Source organism: Temnothorax longispinosus, chromosome 7 (assembly GCF_030848805.1).
Source record: "Temnothorax longispinosus isolate EJ_2023e chromosome 7, Tlon_JGU_v1, whole genome shotgun sequence".
NCBI classification, from domain to species: domain Eukaryota; kingdom Metazoa; phylum Arthropoda; class Insecta; order Hymenoptera; family Formicidae; genus Temnothorax; species Temnothorax longispinosus.
The window spans coordinates 10,974,341-10,989,979 of record NC_092364.1 but is presented as its reverse complement, the minus strand read 5'-3'; the positions used below and the strand labels follow the sequence as shown (position 1 = coordinate 10,989,979).

At 34.9% G+C, this 15,639-nt stretch overlaps 1 protein-coding gene and 1 long non-coding RNA gene across 2 annotated transcripts in view; both read right to left on the bottom strand.

Moving 5' to 3' along the window:
• Nucleotides 1-11,919, bottom strand: part of LOC139816936 (sodium-coupled monocarboxylate transporter 1) — a gene marked incomplete at its 5' end in the record, with an annotated part of 160,977 nt that extends 149,058 nt beyond the window's left edge. The window contains 4 exons of the mRNA XM_071784767.1: nt 10,804-10,958; nt 11,274-11,341; nt 11,557-11,608; nt 11,698-11,919. Coding sequence (XP_071640868.1) covers nt 10,804-10,958; nt 11,274-11,341; nt 11,557-11,608; nt 11,698-11,919 — 497 coding nt within the window. The remainder of the gene's footprint in view (nt 1-10,803; nt 10,959-11,273; nt 11,342-11,556; nt 11,609-11,697) is intronic.
• Nucleotides 11,920-13,103: 1,184 nt separating this feature from the next.
• Nucleotides 13,104-15,633, bottom strand: LOC139815605 (uncharacterized). Its single transcript, XR_011732787.1, has 3 exons — nt 15,224-15,633; nt 14,950-15,050; nt 13,104-14,734 (listed from the first exon to the last, which is right to left on the bottom strand). It is a non-coding gene; the product is annotated as an uncharacterized lncRNA (long non-coding RNA).
• Nucleotides 15,634-15,639: the final 6 nt, after the last annotated feature.

Below are 15,639 nucleotides of genomic sequence, written 5' to 3'. Positions count from 1 at the left end.
AAGTACTACAGTTTATATATACAAAATTAGATACAGGCGCTGTAAGGAAAACATGTAAGAACAATATCGTGCAATTAAAACTAAAATTAAAAATCCTAGAAAAAAATTGCATGCTTTTAACTTTTATATATGCAAAAGCACATGTAGGTTGATAGAATAAGCAGTATTACGCGTAGTGAGAGGTGGCGTAGCAATCAGACAAGGACAGATGTATCGTATAAATATCTCGTTAGACAAGGATAGATATTTAAACAACGAGATTGTGATGTGACTTTTCCAAGATCGTTCAAGGTCAAATATCAATATCACCACATAATGAGTAACTTAGTATCCTACAACATTTATATAAAACTTTTTTTCCGAAAACGACATCTTTTCGAGATAATCCAGGGTCCCGATTTTTTTGTTATACCTTGTGCAAATGTCGGATCATCCGAGAGATGGCAATCGATGAGATCCGTTTCTCGTGTTTAAAATATGACAAACGATGGTAAACTCCTCACAAAAATTAAAGGAACACTTAATTTTTCTTAAAAAATAGACAAAATTCAAGCAGGTGTAACTTTGTAAAAAATAAACAAAATTTAAGTTAAGAAAAAAGGATTTTAAAGCTTAAAATCTCTACTTTTGAAAGGTCACTATTATTTTTTAGTTTCTGTGAGTTTGGTAATTTTTACATATAGAAAACTACAAACTGGACAAAATGGAATATTTTTTCTTCAGTTTGTAGGCCTATCACGTGCACAAAAGAATTTGCAAAAATTTTCGATTTTCTAACGTGAAAGTTTGAAGTTTTTCCTACAAAATCTTTTCTTTTAATGTTTCTACGATTTTTTGTTACTGAATTATCGCGGATTGAATAAGAAATAAATATTTTGACTTTGATTACTCATAACTTTGTTAAAATCATTGTACCGCAATTCAAAAAAACAGATTCTTAAGGGGATCCTGCAGCCGTATGATTTACCGACATTATTGTTTTTAGATGGATCTTTTAATTGGCTTTATAGAATTGCAAAAATTTTTTACAGAATTAAAGTACACACAAAAATTTATGTACACAAACGCGATTTTATATCAAAAACACTGAAAAATTAAAAATATTACTTATTTGGGCACATTCAGCTGTCACCTGACAACAATATTTGTTTAAAACAAAAATTCTGCAGTTTATACATACATAATGTTTATCATGTTACCTTGGAAAAACATGTAGGAATAATATCGTGCAAGTAGAAGTAAGATTCAATGCGTACAAAAAAAGATCCATCAAAAGTTTATTTTAGTAATGCAAATACGGATGCAGAATGACAAGAAGAGCAGTGTTGCGTGCAACAGTAGTTGCCGGATCTTGTCAAAGACGCTGCAATCGCAACCATTGCCGCGCGGACTAGATCATCCAAAAAGGCGCAGATCTTGGATGTTCAGAGAGCACAAAATATATTACTAGGCGAAAAGTTACACGATCACTGCCCTAAGATAAATTGATAACATGAAAAACGCGGTTTAGAACCGGAATTAAAAACGTCGATATTATCGACATTTTCAGTTCCGCTTGGGTAGCGTTGTATTCGCGTTTGAGTTCGCCTGTCACTGCAGGATCCCCTTAAGGGGATCCTAAATACCGACAAAAACAGTCAGAGCTCCCCCATAAAACCATAGTGGCCACCATGAAAAAATCTCATAGCTATTTAGCAAATTTTTTTTTTTAATGCAGGGTACTTAAAGGTATAAAAAAACGTAAAAAATAAATTTATGTTGTTCTGCACAATTGTTTTTGGGTCAAAATAAAAAAGGGAAAAATCCTTAAGTTTTACATTATCTCATCCATTTGTATTATGTCTACATGTTATTTAAAAGAATTTGGCAAATATACCATTCAGTAGAGTTTTTCAGCTTTAAAAATCTGTTTTGCTTCCTCATAGAGAAAACTTTGTTTTCATGAAAAAAAAAATTTTTTTTCAATTTTCTTTGCCAATGTGTTTGGAATGTTCTAAAACGTCGAAAAATTCTACCCCTACTTCATATACAATACTTTCAAAATCGGTCCAATAATTTCTAAGATTACCCCGAACAACAGTACAAACGACAGTAAATACGACTTTTTTTTACTAAATTGCGTGTAGCCACTAAAATAAAAGTTCAAAAAAATATTTCCAATATACAGTCTTAAAGTTTAAGACCCAAGCTACAACATCCCATAAGTTATTTTCTCAAAAAAAATTTTTTTCTATTACTTTTTTTACTTTGAAAATAGAGAAATTTTCATATTTTCTAGTTCGACATTTATTTTTATGTACTTTTTTGAAAAATACACCTGCTTAATATTTTGTTTATCAAATAAAATATGTATCATCTTAAAGTACATATTTTCAGCTTTAAAAAACCCTGTTATCAAATTTCAATATCTATTTCCTAAGTAATAATATCTGCAGTCAAACTTGTTGATCAATTTTGAAATAACGAAATTTCAAGAAAACTATCAACTTTGAGGTCCCAACTTTTAAAAAATAAATTTTTGTAATTTTTTTCACTTATTGTATGTTATCAGCATATATTTTAAGAATATAATGCTTTAATTTAGAAGTGAAAATCTGCAAGTTTATATAAATGGCAATGATATTAGTAAAATAAGTCAAAAATTTCACATCGCCTCTCTTCAAATTCGATTTAAATATATTCAAAATGATTCTATCGAAATTTATATAAATGGCAATGATATTAGTGAAATAAGTCAAAAATTTCATATCGCCTCTCTTCAAATTCGATTTAAATATATTCAAAATGCTTTCTCAATTTTTCTAAACCACTTGAAATTTAGTAAATTACGTCTACTTTCGAATGCTTTTTGTAAAATTTGATTCTATCGATCCTATCGATTCTATCGATTGGATAATCAAAAGTTACAACTCTTTTTAAAAAGTGCGCGCACGCCCGCGTACTCTGCAGGCGGCTTCATACGGGACGGCATCGACGCACTTTAAAGCGTTAATTAAAAAATTATTACTCCTACACATATTAATATTAAGAAAACTTTAGATATGTTTCTTTAGTAAAATTTTCTCCTCTTTCGATTGGCATGGTTTATTTTTTCATAAAATTAATGTTTTTTTAGTTATACTAAAAAAACCGATTTTTCCGGTCTTTTTTGTTAAATAAAACATTTAGCACAGGATTTACGTTGGTAAACTTTTGGGACATGTTTTCTGAAACCCAAAAGAACACTTTCCAAAAAAGTTTACTCTTCGAGGAGAAATTTCCAAGTGTTTTCCTACGTTGACTGGACTAAAAGGAGTTTCTCTTTTTTTATAAAATTTTAAATTTTTTGAAAAATGTCTGTGGCAGCTCTAATTTCCTTTAAATTTTAAGATATTAGGTTATTTCTGATTCTATTATATTTTTCAGTCTTTTCTACTCCTATCGTCGCCAATTTTTCGGGAATTAATTGACCGAATCGCTAAGAATTGTATATGAAGTAGGGGTAGAATTTCCCGGGGATTGCCATAAAGTGTATAATTTTTCGTTACCGATCTTTTTGGAAACTGGTTCCAAAATTTTTCCAATTCTTCTGGAAATAATTGACCGAATCTCAAAGAATTGTATATGCTGATTTTTTTGAAACCGCGAGTTTAATTTTTCATTAATGTAGATACTGATTTTCTTGAAACGGCTCTCTTCCAGACACCTGTTCAACAGTACCAAGAGTGCTTTTTCCAATTTTTCCCCTCCAACTTTAAGCATCTCGACTGTTATCCGGTCTTCCCCTGGTGATCTGTTGTTCCTTAGTTGTTTTAACGCTGCTTCCAGTTCTAATTTGTCAATGGCTGATAAATCTTCGGATCCTACGTTCAAAATTATCTGTCTCGGGCGTCCTTGCTGATTCGGATTTGGAGCTGACTGACTGTAAAGTCTTCGGTAAAAGTTTTCGATAATCTCTGCGATCCTGTCCCTCTCTGTTACAACCTCTCCCAGATTGTTCTTCATCTTATGGATTACTACCTTCCCTTTTGACATTTTGGAGCGCAGAACTCTCATGTTCATATTATTTTCAATGGCTTTCTTGATTGCTCGTGTGTTGTAAGCTCTTTTGTCTTTTCTAATCGCTTTTCTCACGGCCCTGTTCGTTCTTCTTCTTTCTTCAATTTGTCTCTCAGTATCTGAACTAAATTTCGGGTTCCCACGTTTCTGAAGTGAGCACACTTTTCTCACGGCAATTCGGATGCTGTTCGTGATTTGTGTTGACAGCGCATTTAGTTTTAGTTCTTGTAGCTTTTCGGTTTATTTTAGTTTCCGTTCGAGTGTGGTCTTATATTCTTCTTCCTTCCCTCTCAGCTCTACTAATGTTAGCCTGATTTTTTTATCCAAGAGACGTTTCCTCTCGAGCTGAGTATCCATTAAGATTTTTGCTCTTATCAACCTGTGGTCGCTGCCCGTGTCAAAACGATTTAGGGTTGATACATCCGCACAAATGCGCTTATCTGTGGCTAGCACATAGTCTATTTCGTTTTTGATAGTGTTTTCCGGGCTTCTCCATGTCCACTTTCTTTTGGGATGTTTTTTAAAGAAGGTGTTTAAGCAGTATATTTTCTCTTTACTCAGGAAGTCTATCATCGCTTGTTTCCTTGGGTTTCTCATGCCCAGACCAAAGACACCGATGTACGGTGGGTCTGCCGGGGTCCTCGATCCAATTTTTGCATTAAAGTCACCAGTTATAATAGTAAACTTGGTGTTTTCCGCAATTTTTGCTGCTGTTAGGTCTTCATAAAATTGCTCAATGTCCTCATCTGTCGAGGTTGAAGTTGGTGGGTAGGCCTGTATTATTTGCATGCTGCATTTGTTGTTAAGCCTTAGCACTACATAAATTACCCTGTCCGATATAGCTTTGGTTTTGGTTACAAGGTGTTTTATCTTTTTGTTAATTAGCAGAGCCACGCCACCGATGTGTAAATTTATGTCAGAGTTCCTTTGAAGAACCATATGTCCAGATTTCATGATTGTGACCGCTTCCCCACTCAACCTGATTTCGCTTATTCCGAGAACGTCCTACTTGATGTTTTTTAGTTCATTTTCGAGGTTGACAAGATGTTCCTCGAGTCTCATTGTGCGAATGTTATACGACGCAATGTAAAGGTTATTTCTAATTCTATTCTACGCAGGTTATTTTTAATTCTATTATATTTTTTAGTCTTTTCTACCCCTATTTCATATATAATTCTTTAAGATTTGGTTCATTAGATCCAGCTTTATACGCGATCAAAAGTCCATATGCAAAGTCTATATGTATATGGACCATGTAGCCTGAACTCCCAAAGTCAACATCGATTTGACATTGCGTCAATTGTAAAATCCCACTTGTGCTACTAAGCTGACCCTTTTTCAATTCATAAAAAGATTAAATTTAAAATGGAAAAAGTGTGCAAATTAGAAACTTGCACATTGTTTCATCGCTACCATTGCTTCTATTTTATGTCGCTCATATTTTGAATTGCGGTACAATGATTTTTAACGAAGTTATGTCAAAGTCGAAATGCTCATTTCTTATTCAATCCGCGATAACTCAGTAACAAAAAATCGTAGAAACATTTTTAAAAAAAGATTTTGTAGGGAAAACTTGAAGCTTTCACGTTAGGAAATCGAAAATTTTCACAGATTTTTTTTGCACGAGACAGGCCTACAAAGTAAGAAGAAAATTTTCCATTTTGTCCAGTTTGTAGTTTTTTCTATATGTAAAAATTACTAAACTCACAGAAACTAAAAAATAACAGTGACCTTTCGAAAGTAGATATTTTAAGCTTTAAAATCCTTTTTTTTAACTTAAATTTTGTTCATTTTTTACGAAGTTACAGCTGCTTAAATGTTGCCAATTTTTTTAAGAAAAATTAAGTGTTCCTTTAATTTTTGTGAGGAGTTTATAAGAACGGTATATAAATCAAGTATACAACTTATATTAGTTGTATCGGAGTTCACGCTAATAATAAAGTGGCACACACTTTTGAATTAAATAGATGTATTTATTGTTTTATAGCATTTTACATCTCTTCATAATTTTTAATTGTATCTGAGCAGATCTGGACACATTTGGTAAATAATTATATCTCGGCAGATCAAATTATATCAGGTCAGATCTGGTTATATCTGTTCAGATCTGGCCAGATAGAGACAATTTGCGGATCAAATTATATCTGGCCAAATCTGATGAACCGGATCTGGTCATATCTCGACAGATCTAATTCTTTTTTCCCGGATGGTCGTCGATGAAGTGAGATAGATAGCAGACGATTTAATCATTCTGCTGCGAACGCAACGCCTGTAAGACAGTATAACAATTTCACATTTTTCCAAATTTTCTTCAATTTTCTATGTTTTCTTTGCTACAAGCGTAATTTTTATGACCATTTTCGGATTTTATGACTCAAAATACGTAAGAATACGTAGGATTTTTTCGTTTCCCTAACAGTTCCCAAAATCTCAATTTAGAATATTTTCCTTTACTATTGTGATAATTTTATGACTAGTTTTTTAAAAACACTAAGCAGTTACAAATCAGTATACAAATTAAAAATCTACACTCTAAGCAAAACATAAAATTTTATTAGAACATTAATAACAAAATTAAAGAAAAAAAATACAATAAATTGTCAAAATTATTTCCTAGTATCAAAAAAAGCTCATATCTAAATTGATCATTATGATCAAATAAGAAAAATTTTGGATCGGGTAATATACGGTAGTTATTAAATCGGATTATAAGCCGCCGTATAAATGTAGTCACGGAAAAGTTCAAATCTGGCGAGTATGTATGGTGGTTAAACGCTTTTGCCCCAAAAACCGGGAAACAACTCTTCACATGTTCGCGATCGTTGCTCGCACCGAATAAGCTAGTACACAATCTTGCTGAAGCGTAAATCTTTCTCCATCAAATGCTCCTATGCTCCTATCCATGGCTACAAAACGCCTTGGAGAACTGCAATCTCTTGGTAGCTAGCGACATTAATTTTCGTGAAATAGTAAAATAGCGTACAATCGGCGTCAAAAACCACCTTAAGACGAACACTTAAGGATGTATTGCACATATTTTCAAAGCGCTATCAAGTGGATAAAAATTTGTGAAAATGTTCTTTAGCCTTCTTGATGTGCTAAAAAAAAAAGTAGAAACGAATCCACTAAACGGTTGCTGAGATATAACGATTTTAATTTTCACTGATTTTACACGTATTCTTATGGGAAGAGACGATTTTGACGGATAAAACAGCTAAAAAAATGTTGAAGGAGCGCTACCAATATTTTGAATTTTTCTGTACATCTAGTATACGAATAGATGAAAATATCTGCCAAGTTTCAATTGTCTTCACTACATTGTTTTAAAGAAATAAATTAATAATTAATGATAATTAATAATTAATTATTAATTAATATAATTAATTATTAATTTATTTCTTTATTATTATTAATTAATAATAATTATTAATTAATTATTAATTATTAATTATTAATTTTATTAATAATTTGACGTTATAAAGTTGAAATCAGAGCATTTTCACTGCCAAAAGTTTAGGCTCATAAATTACAAAAATCGCAAATAATACTGGAAAAAACATTTGTAAAGTAAAAAATACCTTTGTAGGAGTAAAAATAAGACTCCTACTATCATTTGAGTATCTTACATCTAGATTTACTATGCGTTAGGCGTAGATATTCAAGTATTTCAAATTTCATGCACTTTTGTCTAAGATTGTACCAGTGATACATCCTTAAGAGAGAAAAAGAGAAAAGTATCCCACTGAAGTTAGTCGCGTTCGGGTCAAATAATAACTGAACACATCGCGTCTAGCTATTTGTGCATTATGACTGTCGGATCAACCAATAAATTTACTACATTTTTGGTTGAACCAACAGTCATGATGCACAAATAGCTAGACGCGATATGTTCAGTTATTATCTAATCTCACAGACATCTATATTACCTAGACTGCTAATACAGGCTTTGCGAATGAAACCACAAAAGGGGAGGCCACAAGTGAAAGCAAGAGGTAGAGTAGGGGAAGAGTAGAGGAAAGGTGACCATTGAAAGGATTAAGCGGAGAGCACACACTTCTGCACAACGCATAATGCGTAAGCATAAGAAAATTGATTGGTCTATTTCCTTATGCACATGTGTATGGACCAATCAATTTTCTTATGCTTACGCATTATACGTTGTGCAGAAGTGTGTGTCCGGGCCCTTAGTTAATATCACACGCATTACAAAATATTTATATGTGTGGTCCTTTCAAAGATGGCGAATGACTTCAATGCAACCTGTACAACAGTGGTCTAGTTTCCACCGAAGTCGTTAATTCGCGCCTAGTGCAGCGTAGAACCAAATTTAAGTCGATGGAAACGTGACTGACTGCGTTTCGAGGCGCAGTCAGTCACGTTTCCATCGACTTAAATTTGGTTCTACGCCGCACTAGGCGCGAATTAACGACTTCGGTGGAAACTAGACCACTGTAACCATACCCAGCATCGACACTGAACGTTTTTTTCCTCTAGGAATATGGTGGCCTATATGTATGACAAAGAGAAAGATGCTTTTCTCTCTTTCTCTCTTAAATGTTCGTACATCTCAGAAGATAGCGGCGAGTCATGTGACCAAAACCTACTACATCAAAGGTGCCGACACTCACTGTCGCTACTGAGTATGGTTATACTGTGCCTGTACTAAACTATAGCAATCTAACAGTCTAGGTAATATTAGGGCTGCGTTTAGATAAAGTCCCTATATAAGAGTCTGGCCACTGAGTGGACTCACGCGTATTGGCTTAATCAACCTTTTGTAACAAAATGGCGAAACCAATTAGAATGCGACCACAGCCCCCTTCTCCTTTTTCTTCTTTAGGTTAAAGCTGACGACCATAGTCTTTGAGTGTCCTTGACTCTAAATGCTAGAGTCCCTGTATAAGATACGAGACGCCATTTTGTTACCAAATAGCTTCAGTGGCCAAACTCTTATATAAAGACTCTACGTTCGGAGAGCGCGCTATTAACGCTATTTGCTTATTCTATCTTTGTTTTACACCTGATGAGCGATAAAGATAGAATGATGCAGCCTAGACGTCTGTGTCTGATCTGAACGCGACTAAGGCCCGTATTCATAGTCGGATCTTATGACTGTCTTAATTTAAGTAATGTCTTATGCTGGGTCTACAATACGAGTCGCAAAGTCGTGAGTCGCAAGAATTGACTAATCACAGTCAATCATTCTCCACAAATTCGACTGTAATTGGTCAATTCTTGCGACTCACGACTTTGCGACACGCATTGTAGACCCAGCATTAAGATGCTAGTACGGCTCTGTGATTGGTTCATGACATCTTAAGATTGTACTTAAGACGGTCTTAAATATAAGATCCGACTATGAATACTGACCTAACTTCAAGTGAAAGGCATTATTGACTACGTTTACACGGCAGTTTGTAATCCGGTTTAATAACTACCATATACTATCCAATCCAAAATTTTTCTTTTTTTTAATCATAAATGATCATTTAGATATGAGCTTTTTCGATATTTAAACTACAATTTTTAGTATACAATATATATCAAAGATGGTCTCAAATGTTTGCAGTATCAAAATAGGTTCATATTTAAATGATTGTTATGATAAAAAAAAGAAACATTTTAGATCGGATAGTATACGGTAGTTACCATATATCCATTGACACATATACGTACACGCTCAAACGCCACGCGCGCCGCCCCTGAGTTATGTGTAACCTAGGCGCTCATTCGTTAGCTTCAAATTGCTCTTATTTAAAAAGTAGTGTTTAGACGCAATTTTGCCAAAGGAAAAAATCGTTTCTTTTAGCAGAGACAATCACGTTGTGCATTTCGTGTCCGCGAATTTTAGGACACTAATATACATACACATCACACGCGCGCGCACGCACGCACACACGCACACGAGCACACAAGCATATATGAGCCGAATTCTACCGAAGATAATCCAAGTTTATTGAATTCAATGTCCTGGTCCCCTATCTTACGTCTTACGTCTTACATCTTACGTCTTACGTGTATTATCATCTCCTTATCTACATAGACAGCTATGGCTCCGTCCATGTATTCTATAATCAATGATCTTTAGAAACCTTTTGATAAGATTGCTCAAGAATAGCCTGTCTGTTATTAATCCTTATCTTACTAAATACAATACCTTTTTTCTCGTCAATAGCTTGTCTTTCATGCAGTTTAAACTTTGAATGTGTTTTTCTTAAAACTGTTTTAAAAACGGTAATCAAAATATCTGGGGAAATCCTGTCAGTTTGTCAAAATTGAAGATTTTTTTTAATTAGCTATGAGACAAAGACTAGATTTATTCATATATTTTAAGAATTTTTTTAATTTTCTTATTTATTTAGATAAATTTTATAAAAGCGACAATAGTTACATACTGCAAACTGCTACAGCAAAACTGATAAACCAGGCCGCGTGCTTGATGCTATTTATTAATATTTTTATTTCAAAATTTTGTGTTACATATCAAAATATGTATTTTAAAAACTGGTGAAAATCTCGCTGGAATGACATTAATAGTTTTCGTAAAAGAATTCATAAAAATAGATATATTTTTAGCTCTTCTGGGTGTCTCCCCTAATGACACTGTGTCTATTTTTTAATACTTTCTTTATCTAAAACTAGATGGAATGTATGTTCGAACATTGAAGAGAGAAAGAATGAAGTATGTATAGAATGCAAGTAACACGAATAGATTTATTATTGTATCGTTATCAATTAGGTAAAGTTATCGTTTAATGCACGCACGTAGGTAATTCGAGTCTTCCGGATTCCAGATTTCTTCGAATTACTAGCGACAATCCACCAACATCCACTGTTCCCTTAATTGTAATTAACAACATGGAGCCGAACATAATAAAAGTCTGAAAGAAATCTGTCCATACTACTGCCTTGAGGCCACCCTGAATAAAATAATAAAATCTTTCAACAAAGTTATACTAAATATAAAAATTTTTAAATTATTTTCTAAATGCTATTATGTTAGATTTATTATTTGTTATATATCGATCCGAGGGATCAATCCAATTATATGATAAATAATTCGATTAAAATTAAATATTTATTTTATTTAAAAAAAATAAAGAAAAAATATAAAGAGTATGCAAGAGTATACTCATTTAGTTTTAATTTGAAATTCTTTACGTCATTACATGCGTTTATTTTCTTATATCTTTTATTTGTTTTCTTTTTTATATTTTTTAAGTCAATTATCTTACCACACAGGTGTAAAATATGCAAACGATGCATACAAAGGGTGTAACTATGTGTACATTTACTCCGGTGACTGAAAATAGAGTAATCTGAAATGATTTTTTATATAATGATACCGCATTGTGATTTCCATATTTGCACGACATATTTTCAAACAAGTTAAAATTACACATGCACGGGCATGCATAATTATAATTATTAATTAAACTCGAATATGTGCAAATTCAGAAATTATTGGATTAATTCTCTATGAAATTTTCATTAAACTTTTGTTTGGAAAATATATACCTTGATTGAAGGCCAATGCAGGTACGTAGATGACAATCGGAAGCCAAGTTATCTAAAAAAAACCATTGTGTATCGATATATCATTTAAGATTCACACTTATGGAAAGATTTATACAAATATGATTTTCTGGCTTTACTTACAATACTGATGGCAAAGAGGACTGAACCTAGCAATCTTATTCTTTTATCGAAACGCTTCTCGAGGTATTCATAAGTGCTGGTGAGTTTGAGCTCGTGAAAAACTGGCAGATATACGACAGACGTGGCAAAGGTGACAAAGAAGGCCGTACAACAAAAGAATAGATAACTTGTGCCATGTACATAAATCTCCGTTGGTGTACCCAATAACGAGATACCTGTTACATATCATTTAATTTAAAATATAAATAAAAGACTCTTAATTAATGATAGGCGTAAAATACATCAAATCACTTTGAATAATAATAATTTTTTGAATTATTTTGAATATTGTTCAAAGCCAAAATATTTTTAAGAATTAACTATTGTTACGATAAAATACACATATCACTCGCATTTGCTACAACAATGACATAACTAAAAGGTAAGACTTTTGAATAGCCCCTATCTCCAAATTTAATGAAACTTGCAGCAATTATGTAGAGCATTAAACCACCTAATGACACTAATGGTCAACAATTGGTGGAAGTTTCATAAAATTCGGAGGTAGGGGCTATTCAGAAGTTGAGCCTACTGCTATACATAACATAATAAAAAAAATGTAATTATACAGTATAGAGAATGCAGTTTTGAGAACATGCCTCGTGACCACATGCGTATGCGTATACCAAAGTACATGCGTGAGCGGGGAAGGGCTTCGCCCCCCCCCCGCACCCTCCCCATACCCCCATGCACAGGTGGGTGTGCATAGATGTTGAGGCGTGGGCGGGGGGGCTTCGCCCCCCCCCCCGCACTCCCCCTAAAGCACGCCTACGGCGTGACCGGGTGTGAAATGTACCTCGCTTTAAGGGGATGCTGGAGCCGTCTGTATAACCGACAAAATTGCCATTTTCTATGTTATCGACTATATCTGTCCTTGTATAGACAAAGATATAGACAAAGATAGCACGCTACATTGCACGCACACATACGCACGATGCACATCGACATTATACTTTTATATTACGCTTCCAAATCTTGATTTGGAGGGTTTATCGATGTTTTTCTTGTTGTGCAATTCGGGGGAACTTGTTTTCGCGTTCGTACCAATGGTATATATCTCTTATATGAAATACATCTTGTGACGAGCTGACAGCTCGCCGCAACTCGAGACGCCATATTGGGATAAAAGTAGGATAAGGAAATCTGTACTTCCGTAATTTTTTCTCGTTTTCTATATAAAATCGGAGTTCCCCCGAATCATTAACGTATGTACTGCATTTCTGGAGAAGGATTTTTAATTCTGTCAAATTAATACGACGCTACGTGCCGACAAAAAATGCCGGTAAAACAGACGGCTCCAGCATCCCCTTAAGGGGATCCTGCAGCCGTATGATTTACCGACATTATCGTTAATCAATGGATCTTTTAATTGGCTTTACAGAATTGCAAGTTCTTGGTCTAGACTTAAAGTCCGCACAAAAATCTAGGGTGGAAAACGCGATTTTATATCAAAAGCACCAAAAAATTAAAAATATTACTTATTGGGGCACATACACAGCTGTCACCTGACGACAATATTTGCTTAAAACAAAAATTCTACAGTTTATACGTACATAATGTTTATCATCCACCCTTGGGAAAACATGTAGGAATAATATCGTGTAAGTAGAAGTAAGATTCAATGCGTACAAAAAAAGATCCATCTAATAATTATTTTAGTAATGTAAATACGGATGCAGGATGACAAGAAGAGCAGCAACAGTAGTTGCCGGATCTTGCGTAAGATGGCGAGCAATCGAAAAAAGGACAGATGTCATTTCGTTAGACAAAGACAGATATAAGGAAAACAAAATTAGAAAGGTTGACATTATCGACATCGAGGAAGTTCGCCAGTCACTGCAGGATCCCCTTAAGCGTGAGCGGAAGGGCGAAGTCCCCTCTGCACCCCCCCCCCCCATGCATGTGCTTTATAAGTTATAAAGCGAGATTCACGTGCATGGGGATAAAACATAACAGTAAGGTAAGATTTCGATCAATCGCGTTGCTCGATTCGGCCGTCCGTAAAAATTTCTAATTAGCTGATCCAGTGAAAAAACTCCAGGCACCGGGGGCTGTGAGTGGCTGTGATTAATCGTAACCTGGTCAAACGGGACGCTCTCCCGTGTATGCAATACGGCCGTGTGTGCAATGCGCTGTGAGCAATACGGTCGTGTGTGCAATGCGCTGTGTGCAATATGATCGTGTAGACAAAGCGACATGTGCACAATAATGCCTGCAGTAGGCAATCGTTCTGTGTGCAAATGGGAATGTATGCAATCGGGATTGTGTGCAATACGGTGTGTGCAAACGAAGCTGTAGGCAATCGTTTTGTAGGCAAACGGGACCTTTCCAGGTAAAATGCACGTGAAAATAATGTATTATTCGTAGTAATAGTAATCTTGATATCATTGTAAATTTATTGTTAGGATTAGATGCATGAGATGATAATGTTAATATTATTCTATTAATATTAATAATAATAATATTGATATTATTATAAAATCATAGATTTAGTAGAACGCATGTTAATGATAAATTAATTAATGTTAGGTAATATTAGTATTGTCATTATAGTAAAAATATAAGATACTTTAGAAAGAATTTAAAGGAATGTGGAAATAACTAACATATAATTTGATAAATTTGTTTATTGAGCGATCAATTCATAGTCTGGACCGGCACACGACGCTCTCAGATAATCACGCGATTTTCCGAATAATTTCACGTGATGGTCTCGCGTATCCACGTGAACCCCGTAGTCCCTTACCCCGGGACGTCACCAAACGAGTATGTATATATACAGGCCCTGTGAATCGGGCATTCGCATTCTCTTCTATTCTATTTCCAAAAAAGTTACGCGAGATTGATGTATTGAGAGCACCGCGAGCCGAGAAGGACATCCGTGAGCCGAGAAGGACTTAGCCGCGAGCCGTGAAAGACTTAGCCGCGAGCGAGTTTGATTCAGAGGGTGGTGCCTCTTAGTTTCACGCGTCGTTCATCTTACTGACGGAGTACGATTCTGTAATATAAGGAAAGAAAGTGAATAATTTCGTTTTACCTTTTATGATTTTCTACCTGGGGGTCGATTCTGTATCTTGGGACAAGGTGAAAATTACAAAAGTGAAAAAATTTACTAGAGAATCTACAATTTCATTTGTCAAAATCTAGTAAATCTGTTCACTTTTGTAATTTTCACCTCGTCTCAAAATACAGAATCAACCTCCTGATACCTACTTGTCGATGCGCGCCTCTCTCAGGGCGTTCTTGACAAGTCCTCACGTAGATGCGCGCCTTCCACAAGGCGTTCTCTAATCACCGCTGTTCTTTCCTCGTTCCTAAAAATATTGAATAAAAATAGATTGTTGAACACCAATTATTTGCTTATTAGCTGCATGATATCCGTTAAGGCCCTTGTATGCGCTCTATTCCAAAAAGGAAAATCGAAGCAGCTTATATTGAAAAGGATCCGGAAGTATAACAAACCGCAACAAGGTAAGTGAATAGTCACCAATGGTACGATCGAGACGGTCGGGACGTGCCCAGCAATTAAAACGGCTACGGCGCGCGGGCCTATTATGTTGGCGGTGAATTTGATCCGAATGTATTAAATCCCGTTGTATCACAAGCATCGCACTCCGAGACCCTCGCCTCCGTTTCGGACATGCCAAATCCGTCTCAATCGGCTCCTGCCGTTGAAGAGCGACCGAAACCTAGAATTACAAAAACAGTACTTCTAACTCAAAAAATCCGCATAATCCTCAGAGAGTGCAGTGTTACTTAAGTATCAAAGGAAAATAAATCATAAGTCTTCTACTTACCATCGTTTGCCTTTATGTATTTCACAAGTTAAATATCGCGAATGAATTAAATGCTTCACCATTTCACTTCAAGTAACCCACTCCGACGTCCCGAACGATCTCAGGA